Source organism: Acomys minous (genome assembly GCF_964271855.1).
Source record: "Acomys minous genome assembly, chromosome: 4".
Lineage (NCBI taxonomy): Eukaryota > Metazoa > Chordata > Mammalia > Rodentia > Muridae > Acomys > Acomys minous.
In genome coordinates, this window is record NC_140486.1 from 39,626,668 (window position 1) to 39,645,721 (window position 19,054).

At 44.9% G+C, this 19,054-nt stretch overlaps 1 protein-coding gene across 1 annotated transcript in view; it reads right to left on the reverse strand.

Annotated features, from left to right (window-relative positions):
* The window catches only part of LVRN (laeverin), a 59,581-nt gene extending 42,223 nt beyond the window's left edge, over window positions 1-17,358 (reverse strand). Inside the window, exon 1 of the mRNA XM_084779612.1 lies at window positions 16,536-17,358. Coding sequence (XP_084635738.1) covers window positions 16,536-17,200 — 665 coding nt within the window. The 5' untranslated portion in view covers window positions 17,201-17,358. The remainder of the gene's footprint in view (window positions 1-16,535) is intronic.
* Between the last annotated feature and the right edge of the window lie 1,696 nt (window positions 17,359-19,054).

Sequence of the window (19,054 nt, forward strand, 5' to 3'; positions counted from 1 at the left end):
ATATTCAGTTGCTTTCATCCGTCACCAAAGGGTGAGCCAGTCTGAAGAATGTCTATGGTTTTTTTTTGTTTTTTGTTTTTTCTTTTCTCAAATGTTTTCTCTTCTTTCTAATTGAAAACTTACAGTTCTGTCTCTGGGGGAGTAAACCATATGGGTACATGCCAACTGAACATTATGTCCTTTAGTTACACAGATAGATTTGCCACAATTCTACTGCGGCTTCTCCTACTTCCATGGAAAAATACAAAGAACAACTTGCTGCCATGGGGCACTGGAGATTTATGGCAGAGAGTTTAGGGACAAACCCCATGATGTCACCTCAGTCACATCCTGCCCTGAGTGTCTGAAGAGTACAGGTCTCAGCAAACGGCTTTCTCCTCAGTCTTGTTATTTCATTTACCGGCTCTCAGTGACTTGGGAACCTAGCTGCAGAGGAAAATGGTGAATGTGACCTTCTCTTTCAGATGAGGTCCTTACTATCTGTCACATATTGACTCTTACTTCAGGATTCATAGATAAATAAAACCAAACCAACACAAACATCTTGAGAGTGCCTGCCCCACCAACTCCTAACCTCTGCAAATCTCTCCTCCACTTCAAAAGAGCCTCTTTTCTTACAAAAAGATTATTTTTTACACAGTGCTAGCAGGGACACACAAGTAGTTGAGACATTCAGAAACCTCTCACAGAAAATAAAATAAGAGGACTGTCTCACATACAAACCATCTGGGCTGTCCAAACTTTACTGTGACAAAGCTATAATTTGCAACCAGGCTGTTTTGTCCTGCTTGTTTTCCCCATTTTATTATAGCCTTGCTTGTGTAGGCTGAAGGAAGCCTGTGCTTCCACAGTAGCCAAGTTGGCTACAAGGCCTGGTCATTCTGCCACCGACTGAACCATTCTGGGCAAGTCACACAGTAAAGTTTGAGCTGTGTGGGAAATATGACACTCTGCCTTGCTGCCCGAGATCATATGTTATGTCTCGTATTGTTAGTAATGCAACAACAATTGCCTGTGGTCCCTATATCTTCCAACCTGACAAGCCATACTCAATACTGATGACTTTCAGAAGAACCTGGGAGTCATTAAGTCAAAGGGGTTGATTTTCATTAGTGATGAACTCAGTTGCAACTTTGCCAGAATTAAGCCTGACCACAAAGAATGCAAGCCATCCTTCTCTCCACAATTAGAAACTACCAGAAACTAGGGGGTTCGGTCTGCCTTCTTCTTCTTTTTAACTTGTGTCATTTACAATAGAGGACTGACTTCAGGGCAGTTGAATAATCATTCATTCAGCTTTGGGGTTGCTATAATATAGCCAGCTTTATTAACATATGCAAGAGACCTTTAAGTAGTTTTGCAGTGTTGTATTACAGGCAAAATTGCCTGTTTTATGATTTGGCACACTGTGTTTGAGAGGAGATACAATGAAACCACATTGAACAGAGAATCCTGTCACCTGAGTTCTCCACTCAGATGGGCAGAATTTAAAAATAAATAAATAAATAAATAAATAAATAAATAAGCCCTGTAACTTTAAGAAAGGTGCTTAAAATTTCTAGACACCTTTTCCCATTGAATGTGTGGGTGGGGTTAGTTAATTTTAATGGCCGCTTAGATCTCTGAAACCATGATGGGGGGTATATGAAAAAGAGAAGTAAACATACTTAAGATGTAGACAAAGCCTATGAGGTGGCCCTGATTAAGTCACCCGGGGTTGGCAGGAGGGAGCCCCTTAAGTTCATCAGTGCCCCCCTGGGAAGTCCACATGCCCTGAAGCTGTAGAAGACTCTGAACAGTGGTGACATATTAATGTCAAAGAGCAAACTATAAAGTGGAAGGGCACATGTCATTATAGCTACCCGGAAGGCCAAATGCTGGACACAACACAGAGAGAGAGAGAAGTCTGACAGCGTCTCCTCTGCCATGATTTCGCTAAGTTTAAGAGTGTCAAGGAGGAAGCTGGGTGTGGCGGCACATGCCTGTAATTCCACCACTTGGGGAGGCAGAGGCAAGCGGATCTCTGAGTTTGAAGCCAGCCTGATCTACAAAGCAAGTACGAGAAAGCCAGGGCTACATGGAGAAATCCTGTCTGGAAAAAAAAAAAAAAAAAAAAGAGAGAGAGAGAGAGAGAAAGAAAGAAAGAAAAGAAAAGAAAAGAAAAGAAAAAAACCTCAAGGAGTTTGCAAGGTGAGCAACAGGAAGAACATCAGACTTTTAGCAGAAGCAGGATGTATTTGGTTATGAGCAGTGAACAGCAGCTCAGACAGATGCCACTTTAGCAAGCCAAACTCAGCGTAAATGCTTCCAAGTCCATGATTTAAATCTCCTGAGAAATGAAAGAAAAGAAATTCTCGTTGGTTTTCTACAACTATTTGCATATACTGTTTTATACAAATAGTTGGAGGGGGAAAGCCCTATAACTCACAGCCATATTGACTCTTAATCCCGTCCCCAAGCCCCTTGGATTTTCGAGACAGGGTTTCTCTGGGTAACAGTCCTGGCTGTCCTGGGCTCACTTTGTAGACAAGACCAGCCTTGAACTCACAGAGCGCCTTCTGCTCCTGCCTCTCCAGAGTGCTGGGATTAAAGGCGTGTACCACCATACCCAGCTTGGCTCTCAGTTTTAACTGCAAAAGCCAGAAGCAAGCAACAGCCATATGACGTCATTGTACCACATCTGAGAATCGCACGGGGATTCTGCAGGGGGATTTGCCTCCTAGTGGTTCAGCACTGCAGAATGCCTTCCCTTTCTTCTTGTCCTGCTCTAGAATCATGGCTTCGCCACTCTCTGGGGGCTAGAAGCACTCTTGGTGGCCAAGATCCCCGTCGCGCACTTCAGGAGTCTATTTCCGTAGAAAAGATAGAGAAGATACTAATTGCATGCACTCAATAAATAATTTCATTCCATCCCCTGTCAACAAGTGCTAAATAGCAGGGCTGCTCAGAGATTAAGTAAAATTCTTCAAGAGTTATGATACCCAACTCCTTAAATACTTTCATACAGCACACACCCAGAAATCGAAGCTCTTAGGAAAGCCAGATGGTCAGGCACTGTACTGCGGTTCAACGATTGTCTCACGAGTAGTGTTTGTTTATTACTTGTGTAAGAAGATCTGAAAACTATAGCTTCCATCAGGCAACAAAATATAATAGCGGCAAAATTCCAAAGAAAAACAGAACCAAAAAAACAGATGTCAAGTTAGATTAAAAATGTCAAAGTAGGAGGTCCCTCGTTGGGCAGCTCAAGCAAAAGAGGACACAGGAGAAGCCAGGGAGTGAAGATAAGGCAGAGAAAAAGGACTTTTAGCAGGCAGTGGGTGGTGTTTGCCAAGCCTCACATGCTCTCAGGGAGTTGGAAGGAGGCGCCCAGCTCACCCTTAAGCTCGTGCGTGGAGAGGAGACTCTCAGAAAGCAGCATGGATATTTCTGGAAGCTGAAAGAGTTAAGGCTGGTGATCATTCATCCTGAAAGTAACTGAAACTGACCCAGAGCCAGTCAGTGCTCCACTCCTACCCACTGGGGACCTCAGAGGCGGCTGAACAGCTGGCCGCTTTAGAGGCAGAGCCAGAAGAATGCTGCTGCCTCTGGATACAGGCCAGTCCTAGGCAAGGGAAGGAGGAATGCCCTGCAAGTACAGCTTTGGGGCCCAAGACACTGTGAGCCATGATGGGTACTTTACTGGGTTCTATCCAATAGAGCCACGTGGAAGAGGATGAAGCGGCTGGAAGACACATCCCCTGATCGCTGGACGGAGAAACCCGTGAAGTAAGTAACCGCCTGAGCAGAACAATAACATAACCTCCAGCAAAGTCAAGGGATGTATAGGAGAAAAACAAATGACAAGAAAGCTAGGAGGTGCCAAACGAGCTGGAGAAATGAGGCAGCTGCTAGGCCAGAGTGAGCAAATGGCAAGAAGGCGAGTTAGGGTAGGACGTTCTGCCAGGGACCAAACGGCCTGTGGCCGACCCCCACCCATTCAGCATTTGCAGCAAACATCCTGCTGGGCCACTCATTAGGCATGCAAGGCATCCGGCTTAGTCCTGAGAAGAGAGCGATCCGATCCTGAGATAACCACAGAGACATCCTGCTTTGTCTCACCTGGAAGACCCCTCCCCTTGCAAATGTTCCCGGGGCTCAACCCAGAAGATTTTGTACTTTTCCACTACTCTCCTTGCGTACCCCCGCCCTCCCTAAAGCAGGTTTTAAAAAGCCTGCCATTACCCTCAATAAACGGCTCTTGACAAGCAACTGTTCGCTTGAGCTCTGCGTCTCTCTCGCCCATATCTTTAACTACAGGTTGCGACCCCCCTCGGCCCCCCAATAACTGACCAGCTGGACTGGTTGGTGGACTAGTTACATGGACTAGTTATCCTAGCTACATGGACTAGTTAACATTCTTATGATATAACCTCTTTTTTATGGTGCCTGTCTCACCAGACAGACCCCTGTGATGCTGGACCAGCAGCTACTAAGATGGACAATGAGGAGTGGAAGCATAAAGTCAAGAGATGGGTAATTGCACCTGCCCTAGTGCAGGTGGCAGCCGTAAGTCAGGTCCTAGACCTGGGAGGAAGGGCACAGGAGGAGAGGGGCGCATCAACAGTAGACACGTTTCCTGTGGTAGTAACCGGATCCAAGGTTTCTCATGGCCTGACTACATTTATGACATAGTGGATGTCAATCATCTGCCACTTAAGAATAAACATGGAAATTTATGGACTTTGGGAGGGGAAAGGTTAGAAACGTAACTCCACCCGCCAAACTGTAAAGAACACTGGGGAAAATAAAGCTCTTTTTACAGCATGGAGGCTTGCTTTCATGATATATTAATCGCACTTGTCTTCCAAACATATGTGACGGCTAGCAAAATCATCTCCCAGAGAAGCAATCTGTCACATGAAACATGAGTTCAACACCGTCCCTAGCAGTGATATTACCTCCTTCCTCCCTCTACAGCAGCATCGTGTACCTGGTACTACAGTTCACCGACCTTGTTTTGAGAAATATGAATTCTTTCCCAGCATTGCTCAATTTTCTATTTTGAGAGTGTGCCGTACTCTAGGCATCGTCAGATTTCTTAGCATAAGAAGCAACTTCAAGGAAGTCTTTTAGGACCCCATGTTCACTCTGCCTGATTTTGATCATGTTTCTGTCTCCTTTATCTGACCTCAATAAAGATCTGAATTGTCTCCAACTCTTCTGTAAATTCCTTCCCCGGAGCTTTCTCATTTCCTTTCTTTTAGTTTCTCCCAGCTACGTCTTATCTTTTATCAGGTGAATACCATGATCAAAATGTAAGAACATTCCTAGGAATTCAAGAATGTGGTTGTATATTTGTTCTAATTAAATTAAAAAGTGACATCCAGCAAGGTGGCTCAGTAGGTTAAGACACTAGCTGCCAAGCCAATTGACTTTAGTTTGATCTCCAGGACCCGTAGGTGGAAGGAGAAAGACAGCTCCCAAAAGTTGTCTCCTGAGCTCCATACACACAAACACATGCATGCAGTAAATAAATGTTATTTTTTTTAAAAAAGAAAGAAATTTCAAATAACTTAAAAGTAAAAAAGAACTTGTATATAGTTGTGAACCTCCATCCCCTGGGAACTTAGGACAAGTTAGGTGACACCAGAATCAATGCTTCTGCTTCTATATTCTAAGGATAAGAAATAATTGGGACTAAATGTAGTAAAAGCATGTTTTTGAATAAAGCCTTTCTAAAGGTACTCAGTTTTGTTTGTTTTGTGTTTAGAGACAGGGTTTCTCTGTGTTGCCTTGGCTATCCTGGACTCCCCTTGTAGGCCAGGCTGGCCTTGAACTCACAAAGATCCACCTGTCTCTGCCTCCCCAGTGCTGAGATTACAGGCATGTGCCTTAAGTACAGCCCGGCCTGGTACTTAATTTTTTTGAGACAGGACCTCACTACACAGCCCTGGCTGGCCTTGAACTCACAGAGATCTGCCTGCCTCTACCTCCTGGAGTGCTGGGATTAAAAACATGTACCACCACACCTAACTCTGGAAAGTTAATTAAAGACTTAAATAAGTGAAAGAGTTAGGAAGATAATATCTGAGTAGTGAACTAAAGAGGCCCTACTGTAAAAAAAAAAAAAAATGTTGTAGAGTTGTTCTTAGCCAGCTTAAAAAAAGAAAGAAAAAAACAAAGCTCAAGAAGTCCAAAGAAGCCTGGCATAGTAGTGCATGCCTTTAATCCCAACACTAGGAGAGGCAGAGGCAGGTGGAACTCCGCCAGTTCCAAGCCAGCCTGGTCTACAAAAGCTACACTGAGAAACCCTGTCTCAAAAAACCAAGGGTTGGAGAGATGGTTCAGAGGTTGGCACTGACTGCTCTTCCAGTGGCCCGAGTTCAATTCCCAACAACCGCATGATGGCTCACAACTATCTATAATGTGATCTGGTGCCCTCTTCCGGCCTATTGGTGTACATGCAGGCAGAGCACTGCATACTTAATAAATAAATCTAAAAACAAACAAAAGAACAAACAAAAAAGTCTAAAGGAACCACCAAGTAACTCCAATGTCTATCTAAGCAAGATAAACACAGTAAAAACCAGCACTTCTATCTAAGTGGCTAAAAGAGAAAGGCTTGCCAATACCAAGTGTTGACAAAGAAATGGGGCAATTAGAATTCTCTGATATTATTTATGAAAATTGCAAATCGTCAAATGCCTGGGAAAATTACTTCTTACAGTCTTCAAACATCCACCTATCATTCTCCCTTTGATATAGTATTTACTCAAAAGAGGTAAATTTACACAAAGATTTCTATGTGGGTATTTCTAGATTTCTTCATAAATAGCCACATACTAGAAATACTCTAAATATCTTATCAGTGCGTTTGAGAACAAACGGAAACTCACTTTTAATATTATGATACATAAGATAAAATAAAAGAAAGTTAAAAGATACACTGTGGAAGCATCAAGTATTAGGCAGCTGGAGGAGGAAGAAATGGAGAGGCTGGTGTAGAGTGTGTCCTGCCCTGGACAGTCTTTCAAAAATTGCTACGGGCAGCTCAAGAAGAACCTAAAATTTCTTTTTCTTTTCTTTTTTAAAATTTATTTATTACGTTTTGCCTGCATGTACACCAGAAGAGGGTACCAGATCTCATTATAGATGGGTGTGAGCCACCATGTGGTTGCTGGGAATTGACCTCAGGACCTCCAGAAGAGCAGACAGTGCTCTTAACCTCTGAGCCCTCTCTCCAGGCCCCAAACTAGAATTTCTAATGAAGGTCTAAAGTTCATTTCCTGAGGGTTACTTTAAAGACTTCTCTGGGGCGTGGAGTACAGCTCAGGGGCTAAGAGCACTTGTTTGGTTTGTTCCTAACACCAACATAGTGGCCCATAACCACCAGTAACTCCAGTCCCAGAGATCTGGCTTCCACGGGTATCATACACTAATGGTGTACAGACTTAATGCACACAAAACATTCGAGCATTCAATGAAAATAAATAAATCATTTTTAAAAAAAGAATCTCTAGCCAACGCTTTATGTAACAATAGTAGAAAGTGACTATAGCAGTTGGTATCATTTTATCGTTTTCCTCGCTTTATGCCTGCAACTCCAGCCCTTGTGAAGATGAGGCAGGAGGATGGTGACTTGGAGGCCAGTTTGGTCTAAACAGTAAGAGCCTACTTCAAAACAAAATTTAAAAACATTTTTTCCCCACAAAGCTAGGCACTACTCTGGTAGCATCCATCCTTACACATCTTGCAAAAAGTCAGTGAAGATGTTGCTGTAAAACTGTCATAACTAATATTGTTACAGTATCTTCCAACTGATATTGTTACAGTATCATTAGAGGTTAGTGATACAAACAAGGGTTGAGAGGGTGGGGTGAGCTTGTAGTGGGTGTAAATATGTTTTCGTTTTGATCCCAAGTGTAGGATTCAAAACAGACTTGTGTGAGGGTGTGTGGTGTTCTTCCACTGGAAACAGACTTCTGAGAAACAGGTGATGTTTGTCCACTAGAAGAGGAGCTGCCTTTTGCCAACTGATAAACATACTAGTACAGACTCTGAGAGGATATGTGTATATATATATATGAATGCCCAAAACAAGAGGCTGGACATTTTTGGTCTTGTTTGTTCATTGCTCCACTTGGAGACACTCTTAGAGAGAACACTTTCAGTGAGTGTTTTCAAGTTCCGGCTGCTGCTCCTCAGGGTTCCAGTGGCTGCAGTTGCAGTCACTTTTGCTGAATTGCTGGTTTGCTGTTTAGTGAGTCTGCTGGAATCCTGCGGACCATACTAATGGAATCACTCCAAGGAACTGAGTCTAAAAATGTCTACTTCTCTTATTTCCATTAACATCTTTTCTCTCCTATCTAGGGTAGGTGGGTTGGAAGGGAGGTATAAACACTAAAGAGCCCCAAATAAAGTAGGTTTGAAAAAGTTCAAAGCCTGCATACGCTCATCTTCAAAGTGCAGAAACAGAACCTGGTTCCCAGTGTTCGTGGACTGGTGGGACTACCTCTACCCACAGGAAGATATTGCATAAAGGGTTTCTTTGCTTATTTAAAACGGCCAGAGTCAAGTTGTAGCTATCCTAGAGTTTAAAATGTATGGTTGACTCATGGAATACATACCAGGAAAGAAAAGAAAAGAAAAAGGGAAAGCCACAGACTTTAATGATCAATCAACCATCACCAACTGAACAGATGTCCTTCTGTACAGGAACACGGTATCCATCCTCTGCGAAGGGTTCCAAAGGTCAGAGGCCCCTGTACAAAGTAGAGCTGGCAGCACAATGTTTTATGGGATTCTTCATAATTGCTCAGATGCCATGATGGAACAGAGAGCTGTAACTCAGTCGTTTGTGCTGGGGGGTGGTAACTGGTAGGCTATCACCAAAATTTACTTTCCAGAACTCAGATGTGTTTAAAACAAACTTTTTCACACTCTGGAATTTATATTTTCACTCATGACACAGGAAAAAAAGTGCAAGTTCATTAACTAGAAGATCTTCATTGTTATTGTGTAGGTCAAACTTGTGCTGGGGAAAAGTCAATTCAAAACCCAAACTTCTTTTCAAGACTTGCTAGTTCTTTGGGATACAAAATCCAAGACACGTCTCTTCCTTCCTTTCTTCTTCTTCTTTTTGTTTTGTTTTGTTTTGTTTGTTTGAGACACAGTTTGTCTGTGTTATCCTGGCTGTCCTGAACTGGCTTTGTAGACCAGGCTGGCCTCAAACTCACTGAGATTCACCTTCCTCTGCCTCCCAAGTGCTAGGATTAAAGGTGTGTGCCACCACACCCAGCTAAGACACGTCTTTCTGCTCCTAGCTGTCATAGTGAAAAGGGGAAAGAAAGAGGAAAATTATTGAAGACAAAAGAGTTCTCCCACTGACCAGATCCATGTGACTACATTTTCTGGACTGGTGTGACCTGTGAGTCATTCCTCCATAGGAACCAAAGCTCTTTGTTTGCCAATGATGCTAAGACCCTCTTCCAGGATCCTATGTGCTCAGCCCTTCACCTGAGCCCAGATAACCTCCCTTTGAAGCTTGGACAGTCATTTCTATAGTATCCACAATAGTTATTTTTATTCTTGGCATGGTATAGCTCTCCAGGCAATACCCTCCATCCTCTAGGTCCCCTCAGACCTCTAATGGATCACAAGAACTGTTTATAAAGAAAGAAAGAAAGAAAGAAAGAAAGAAAGAAAGAAAGAAAGAAAGAAAGAAAGAACAACAAAACCAAACAAACAAACAAACAAACAAAAAACCCCTTTTATTCTCCTGGCTCAATTGTTGTCTTGTAGACTTACTATCTCTTTCTTCTGGCCTAGGCCTAGTCCTGGAAGCTTCTAGCCTCCATACAATTAATTAACCTAAGCCTAGAATGTTTTCAGCCTCTGAGACTTACTGCGTCATTATCTCACCCTTAATCCCTCTTTCTGAGCTCTGGGCTGGCTGGTTCAACTCAGCTGTTCTGGTTCGAACTCTTCTCCCACTTGACTATTTAATCTTGCTTGTCTCTAGGCCAAGGAATTGCTCTGCTTGTCCTCAAGCAAACTCAGCAGTCTGCTCTAATCTTCTGGCTTCTTGTTTTCTTCACCTGGGTTCTCTCTCTGCAACCCATCTTTCTATCACTATCTTGGTAAAACTGCCTCTTCTCTCTAGAAAACTGCCTCTTAAGTAGCTTCCCTTTCCTCTCTCTTCTCCTGAGAGTTGGGCATATCCTATTCTGTCAAATCTTTTCTGATTTATCACCTTTTCTGCCACTCAATTAGACATCACTTTTAAACATGGGTGCTTCCTTCTACAAACCAACTTTACCTTCATTGTTTGGGATTAAAAGCGTGTACCACCACTCCTGGACCTAAGCCTTTTTTTTTTTTTTTTAAACTTGATACTTGCTCTATACCAGGCTGGCCTTGAACTCAGATCTGTTTGCCTCTGTCTCCTGGAATAAGGAAGTATTTATATTCCAGCCACATCCCACAGACCTAGAAGGTCTTTGGCTATGATTTCTTGTCAGCTGGATCACATAGACCTAGAAGGTCTTTGAATATGATCTCTTGCCAGAACAGCCATGTTCAGAATTAACATTCCTCTAACAAAGAGCCACTTCCATTGTCTAGGGCAGATGACCTAAGACTTTTCTAGTCTGTGAATTAGAAGCCACACTGACAGTAGCAGGCTAACTGGGCGCCCATGGAACTGCTTTGCTTGTACTCCCAAATAGTTCCTGGATGAATCTGGCCTCAAGGTCAGCCCATATACTGCCAGTATGGAGAATACAAACATTCCTTCTCCCTTGTTTACGGTGGGGACAGCCCTGAGGTGTGGCCCACTCTCCATCTGCTCTAATATCCTCTATTGACTTTCTTTCCTGTCAGACTCTTCTAGACTACATTTGTTCTTTTCCTGGGAACACTTCCCAAGAAATTCCTTTCAGGGGGATGGAGAGATGGCTCACAGGCTACTTTGCCAGAGGACCTGGGTCTGAGTCCCAGAACTGAGATGGTCAACTGTCTGTAACTCCGGTCTTAGGAGATCAGGTATCATCCTCTGGCTACCATAGACACTAGGCAAGCACCCAGGCACAGGCAAATCTGTAGGCAAAACATACATATGCATAAAGTTTTTTTTTAATGTTAAAAAGAAATTACTTTCACAGGAAAATGTGTCTGAGGTCATGCCCTTGCCAAACACAGGAGGCTGGAAAGTCAAGACACTTGTTCTCTCTCTAGTGTCCCCACTTTCTTCTACAAGCCTTCCTCCCTACAGTAAAGGGGCTCACCAACCTCACAATTCAATAATCTCTTAACATAAAGAGTAGAGTATTAAGCAGGATCGACATTCAAAATCAACCATTATAATGTGCTATATTAAGAGGCTAAAGAAAGCCAGGTGTGGTGGCGCACGCCTTTAATCCCAGTACTCGGGAGGCAGAGGCAGGCGGATCGCTGTGAGTTTGAGGCCAGCCTGGTCTACAAAGTGAGTCTAGGACAGCCAAGGCTACACAGACAGAGCCTGCCTCGGAAAAAAAAAAGAGAGAGAGAGAGAGACTAAAGAAGAAAAATCATATAATAACAAAAATTTATGCAGAAAAAGTATTTTATAAAATTCAATAAATATTTATGAAAAAATTATCACACAAAATACATAACGAACTCAAGAAACTTTAACAAACTAAAGAGTCCAATTAAAAATGAGGTACAGCAGATTTTTACAAGGACATAATATAAGTTATTGTCCTGTAGAAATATCCTATTAAATATGGTATGTCCCTTCTCTGTATACTTTGTAAAAAAAAGTAAAATACATAAAAAAGAAAATCATATAGGGGATGTGTGACATTATTGTAATTGTGTACTTGAGAGTAACATGCAAAAATAAAAATCAGAATGTTTTTCCTGTTTAAAAAAAAAATGAGGTAAGATCTAAACAGAGGAATCTCAAATGTCCGAGAAACACTTAAAGAAATGTTTGACATCCTTAGCCATCAAGGAAATGCAAATCAAAACAACTCTGATATTCCATCTTATACCCATCAAAATGGCTAAGATCAAACAAATAACAACTCATGTTGGTGAGGATGTAGAACAAGGGAAACACTTCTCCATCGCTGGTGGGAGTGCAAACTTGTATAACAATTCTGAAGTTAATACGGTGGGTTTTCAGAAAATTGGGACTCAATCTACCTCAAGACCCAGCTATGCCACTCTTGGCCAGAAGGATGTTCCAACCCACCACAAGGACACTTGCTCAACTATGTTCATAGCAGCCAGAAACTAGAAACAACCCAGATGCCCCTTAGCAGAAGAATGGATCAAGAAAATGTGGTACATTTATGTTATGGAGTATTATTGAGCTGTTAAAAGCAATGACATCAGCTAGGTGGTGGTGGCACAAGCCTTTAATCCCAGCACTTGGGAGGCAGAGGCAGGCGGATCACTGTGAGTTCAACAAAGTGAGTCCAGGACAGCCAAGGCTACACAGAGAAACTTTGTCTAAAAAAAAAAAAAAAAAAAAAAGAGCAATGGCATCTTGAAATTTGAAATTTGTAGGGGAATCAATGGAACTAGAGAAAAATCATCCTGAGTGAGGTAACCCAGATCCAGAGAGATAAACATGGTATATACTCACTGATAAACAGATATTAGTTATAAAGGATAATCAAGCTACAACCCACAGAGCCAGAGAGGCTAAGAAACAAGGAGGGCTCTGGGTTGATGCATACAACCCCCTGGGAAGGAAAAATGGAATAAATTTCACAGGTGGACTGGAAGCAAGTGGGGATGGGAACAGGACGGACCAGGTTGGGGGGTTAGATGCAGAGCACTGGGGAGATAAATGCAATTGGTAGGCATTTGGGGGGCGAGGTAGAAACCTAGTGCCATGGAAACCCCCTGGAATCTATGAGGGTGACCCTGTCAAAGAGCCCAATTACTGGGGGATACAGAGCCTGACCCAGCCGTCTTCCATAACCAGGCTTCCAGTGGAGGAACTAGGACACCAACCCAGCCACAAAACCTTCAACCCACAATCTATCCCACCTGCAAGATGTGCTGGGGTAGAGGCGGCCTAGGACTTGTGGGAGTGGCCAACCAACGGCTTGACCAATTTGAGGCCCGGTCTAGGAAAGTGACACTGCCTGGAGGGCCAGGAACCTGGTGTTAGCAAACTGCCTCAGTCTGCCTAGTGACCTCTGATGTCATCACCTGCTGCCACAGTTGTAGCCCAAGATAAAAAGGACAAAGCAGTGCTGCCCTCTCCCAACCCCTGCTCTCTCATCTTTCTCCTCTCTTACTCCCCCCCCCCCCCCATTCCCAGGGCGTCCTATTCCCCTTCCTTCTCTCCCCATGCTTCTACAGTAAATCTTATACCATGTATGTTGTGTGGTGCATATTTAAAAACCAGAGACCTACGACAGAACTAAACACAAATTGGGGGTAAAAAAAAATCAATGAAATGATGCCTAATGGCAGCATCATCAGAGAGGCTTCATACAGCTCATCCAGCAAATGATGGGAGCAGTTGCAGAGACCCACAGCCAAACGTTAGAATCCTGTAGAAGGTGGGGAGGGAAGATTGTAGGAGCCAGAGGGGGTCAAGCACACAAGGACACGCCCCCACAGAATCAACTAAGCAGGGCTCAGAGGGCCTGAGCCTGTAACAGGAAGCCTGTATGCGTCTGACTGCGTATATGTCCTGGCTATGTATGTGGCTTGGTGTTTCTAACTCTTCTGCCTGCTTTGGGGACTCTTTTCCTCCTGCGAGGTTGCCTCGTCCAGCCTTAATATGAGGGAGTGTGCCTCGTCTTAACTGTAACTTGATATGGGAGGCCTGCCCTTTGGAGGAAAGTGGATCTAGGGGGAAGGGGAGGTGGGGGAAGAGACTGGGAGGGCAAAGTGAGATCAGGATGAAACATACGAAAGGAGAGTAAATAAGAGAGAGAAACAGAAAAGAACGGAATGTCCGCAGCGTGATAACTTAGATAAACATCTGTACCATCGTGTGAAACTAAAGCTCCACACCTACTAAGTGAAAACTCCCCCACTCACCGGGCCCTTGCACTTTCCTACCTGGCATCACTCTTAAATTCCTATTTTCTAGAACTTGGCAGTTTCTGTTTGGCTAAGGAGGAGCCTAGGTTTCATCTGACCTGCCTCTAGCGGGCACTACAGTGCGTGCTGTATGCCAGTCACTACGGTCACTAATAGGTATCTCCTGTCACATGGTTACATTATCTCCTGACACATCTCATTGTCACAGTGTCCTAAAGCTGACTGTTAATTATATTTATTCCAGGTATGGAGGAACAGACTCAGAGAGGTGCAGAGACAGGCTCAGCTGACACAGCGTATTTTGAAACCAGCGCCTGGTCAGCTCCCACAGGTCACTGTGCCACCTGCCATCGTTCTGCCCCGCTGTTTTTGTGACGCCGGCTTCAAGCATATTTATGTTTTGGGTCTAGAAGCAGAGGGAAAACAACTTGCTGGAGATAGCTCTTCAGAAACTCAATTCTAGAACTCTCTCTGGGCTTTGATGTTCTGAAAATCTGGTTCCTCTTCAATGGCACATTAGGACAAAATGAACAGGGCCTGTCTTCTCCCTGGTTAGCTTGCTAGGGCATAGCTCCACTAGGACAGAGAGAAGGAAGGAAGAGGCCAGCAAACGAGCCATGGTGTGGACCGTAGACACCTCTGCCAGGTGTGCCCTGCATTTCAGCTCTTGCCTCTGCAGGACAGAGGCAATGGTTACGTCAAACCATTCTCAGTGTAATATATCTTGGTTTGCACATCATTCTTTTTTTTTAAATTCTTTATAAAAACGATTTATTTATTTTTACGTACAGTAGTGTTCTGCCTGCGTGTGTCTGTCTGTCTGAGAGTGTCAGGTCCCCAGAAACCAGAATTACAGACAGTTGTGAACTGCCAAGTGGGTGCTGAGAATTGAGCCCAAGTCTTTTGGAAGAGCAGCCAGTGCTCTCAACTGCTGGGCCATCTCTCCAGGCCCACCCCCCCCACCATTCATCCATTTATTTATTTATTTATTTTTATTTTTAATTTATTATAATGTATTCATATTACATCCCGATTGTTATCCCCTCGCTTGTATCTTCCTGTTCCTACCCTCCCTTCCTCTTCCGCCCTATTCCCCTCCCCTAGACCTCTGACAGAAGGGGACCTCCTCCCCCACCTATGACCACAGCCTATCAGGTCTCATCAGGATAGCCTGCTTCCCCTTCCTCTGCGTGCCTCTGTGGGCTTCCCCACACCAGAGTTCAGATCTGACCAATAGACAGCTCATTCTCCTCGGTTGTGGGGAGAGCTGAAACTACTCCCATCATCCTTAAGAGAAAATTTCGAGTAGTTGTTCAAGAATTAGTGCATTGACAGAGGGAAGCCGGACACATTGTCCTTTGAAAGTTAAGGCCACATATCCACTTCAGGGGCTCATTAAACTTACTTAAGAGCTCTGAAACTTTGAAAAAACTTGTAAAAGGTGGTTTAACTTGTACTTAGATGTGGTCTTCCTCCCTAACCCCCGCATCTAAGAGTGTTTTCTGTAATAAAGGGCAAAGTACACAGAGTTATGCAGACTGCAAATATTCCTCCAATGGGTGCATGAATGAATGGAGTTCTCCAATTTTCACAATATTGGCAGGTTTTCAGTAGTGTGACCTCAGAGTACTGCAAGAGAAAATTCCTGAGCAGTGGCTGGAAACACCCCCTGCCTGAGACGTTATTGCCAACAAGTATAAGGACACATGTACAGCAACATAGGCTTGTGAATCCCAGCAAAGGGATTCCAGAAACGCCTGGCTCAGAAGCTTGATAGAATGGGCCAGGCGCCACAGAGTGCCAGCAAGGGGGGCTGAGGCCCTGACAGCACCAGGACAGATAAATGAAATCCTATTCGATGGTGGCGCACGCCTTTAATCCCAGCACTCGGGAGGCAGAGGCAGGCAGATCGCTGTGAGTTCGAGGCCAGCCTGCTCTACAAAGTGAGTCCAGGACAGCCAGGGCTACACAGAGAAACCTTGTCTCGAACCCCCCCCCCCAAAGCTATTCTGAAGTTTAGTAAAAAACAAACAAACAAACAAACAATCCTTCTGTGGCTATGTTTGTGGGGTCACAACTAGCCAGGTTAGGTGGAACAGGGCAGAGCAAAGCTGAGAGCACAGTGCCAAGCTAGTCAGAATCTAGAGAAAGGACGGACTTTTCTAGCTTCTCCAGCCCAGCCAGCATTGGCTGGTTCTGATCCATTTGGTATGAAATGGATTCAAACAGCTGTGTTTAGAGGGCTAAAATGTTCTGGATTGAGAAAGGCTTTCTTTTTTTCTTTTTCTTTTCTTTCTTTCTTTTTGTTTTGTTTTTTGTTTTTTGTTTGTTTGTTTTTCAAGACAGGGTTTCTCTGTGTAGCATTGGCTGTCCTGAACTCACTTTGTAGACCAGGCTGGCCTCGAACTCACATCTATCCACCTGCCTCTGCCTCCCAAGTGTTAGGATTAAAGGCGTGGGCCACCATACCCGGCTAAGGCTTTTAAACAAGCCCTTACCTGAGCTCATCCTGGTCGGTGTAGAGGTTCTGGAAAAGCCCCTCTGTGCCTTCCTTAGGCACCTTGCCAGAGAAATCGAAATTCAGCTCATATCTGCTACCTGGTTGCAAGGGCTGGCCCAGATTCAGCACCACGTATTGCTTGTCCAGCGCCAACCACACACTGTCCACCGGCACAAGGCCTACAGTAGTGTTTCTAGGGTCCTGGTCCAAGGGACCCCGCACGTCCACTTGCTTGTGATTCAGATAGTAGCTGTGCAGCAACAATATCGAGGTGGCCACTACGCATCGTACAGTAATGTTTGCGCGACCCGTGAAGGTCAAATTTGGCATGGACAGGTCATCAGGCACCAGCCGGGGCCACAGCTCCAGATTGTAATGAAAAGGGACAACCCAGGGTGGCAGGCGCAGATGATTCCAGGGCCCCGGCGGGAGTCGCTGTTCTGGCTCCCAGTCATCCTCTGATGTCTGGGTTGGTGGCTCCAGCTCCTGGCCACTAGGAGGGGATAACTTCTTCACCTGCTGCTCTGAAGGATGGACCCGCGCGCAGCTGCCGTACAGGGCAGCCAGAACCACTAGGGCCAGCAGGAGCGCAGCCGTCAGCCCAGCTAGCAGCAGGGTCACCCCTCGGCTCACATAGATGCCGGAGCTGAAAGGTGGGCTCATGGCTGGAGTCTGGAGTGAGCGAGATGGGAGATTTCGAGACAGTGGCAGCGGGTCGAATCCAGGACGGGATGCGCAGCGATGGGACCCCTGCCCAGTCCCTCCCCTGTTGTACTGTCCCTCCTCTTCCAGGAGCCTGGGAAGACTGGGACTGAAGAAGGCAGCTGGGACCATGGTTTTTTCCCCTCCCCTAACCAGATCCAGATCCCTGCCTACCTAACCCCCCTCCCCCGCCCCATCAGAGACTAGGAGGAAGGGCGGACCCCTCACCAGGGAGCGCTTCCCTTTGGTACTTGCAGAAAGGCACCGTCAAACTAAGATCCCATCTGGACGTCATCGACGGGTATTTTTTTTTGGGGGGGGTATTTATTTTGTTTTGTTGGATTAGTACGACTGGCTGGAGTGTGAGTTGTGGGGTGTAGGAAAGGTTCAGGTTCCTGAGGGAGGGGAGGGAATGCGGTTTTGAAGACGCTCTCTGAACTGAGTCTGCAAAGAGTGGCCAAAATCTACAAAGCAACATCTGAACCAAAGTTTGTGTCTCTAGGTCGCCTCTAGATTAAACTGACTACGGACACTGCTCATACAGCAAGCGTGAGCTTGAAAGTTTTGCTGGGTGTGGGGGACTAAAATCAAAGCAAATCAAACCAGGGACTAGGGAGCGATGCATAGCCTAGCGGATGGATGGAAAGGAGGGAGAGCAGACTATATAACCTCTGCTTAGATCCGCAACTGCAGCTTTGCCAGGGAGCAAGATGGGGCTCTCTGCTTCCCCACCAGGAAAAAGGAACCTCTGCTTATAAAATCCGATCATTTCAAGCAAAGAAGATAAAGCGCTCTCTCCACCCAGAAACCAAGAGGCAAAACTGTTTTCTTGGCGGTGCCCTGACTAGAGAGTCCTTTGGCACGCCAGGCATCTGTTTGCTATTTAGCTTGTGTGACTGGGCGGGTTCTCTGCCTGTGCGCGGAATCCTGTCCTGGGTCTGCAGACACGAGAGTACAGGCTGCTGGGAGAATTGGAAAAACTATGATTAAGATCTGTTGAAGGCTGAAGATGCACTTCAGGGTATCCCATCTTTAAGTGTCTTGTTTTTCCCTCAGAGCCATTGGGAGAAAAGCCTTTGCCAGGCAGCTAGCTGTTACTGAGAGTTGGTTCCCTGTTTTGCCCTTAGTTCTTTCTATGAAGAAATCATTTCAGCTGAGGAGGGACAGCAGTGAACCTCACGAGAAATGTATGTTTCCTCTCTCTTCCAACCGAAATCAATCACAGGAACACCACTAAAACAGGGAGGTGGAAGTCAGCTTGACACACTGTCACCCGTGGGCCAGTCTTCCACTCCTTGGTTGGGTTTGCTTCTTCAGAAAAGGAAAAATCATGTTTAAAAATAATTGTGCCCAGGTGCCTGATTCTCAGAAAATCCAGTGGAGATGAGGAGCAAGCTCTTTCTTTACCTTCACAGTCACATTGCTGGGATTGTGATTCAAGGTCACAGCATGCCCCCTGGGTTTAAGTCATCAGATGGAAATTGTGACTGAACTGGTTAACTAAACAACTAACAAATCAATTATTACCCTGGCTTTGCCCTCCCCATTTCTCCCTCCCACCCCCAATCCGGCTGGACTCTTGCAGCTTAACGTGGTGGCTAAGGCAGAAGGACCAAGTGCAAGGGTACCCTTAGAGAGGATGCTTTAGCAGTGCAGAGAGAGAGAGAGAGAGACAGACAGACAGACAGACAGACAGACAGACAGACAGAGACAGATGGAGACAAAGACACAGAGACAGGAAGACAGTGACAGAGGGACAGAGACAAACACACAGAGAAACAGAGATGGAGACCAAAATATACAGAGAAACACACA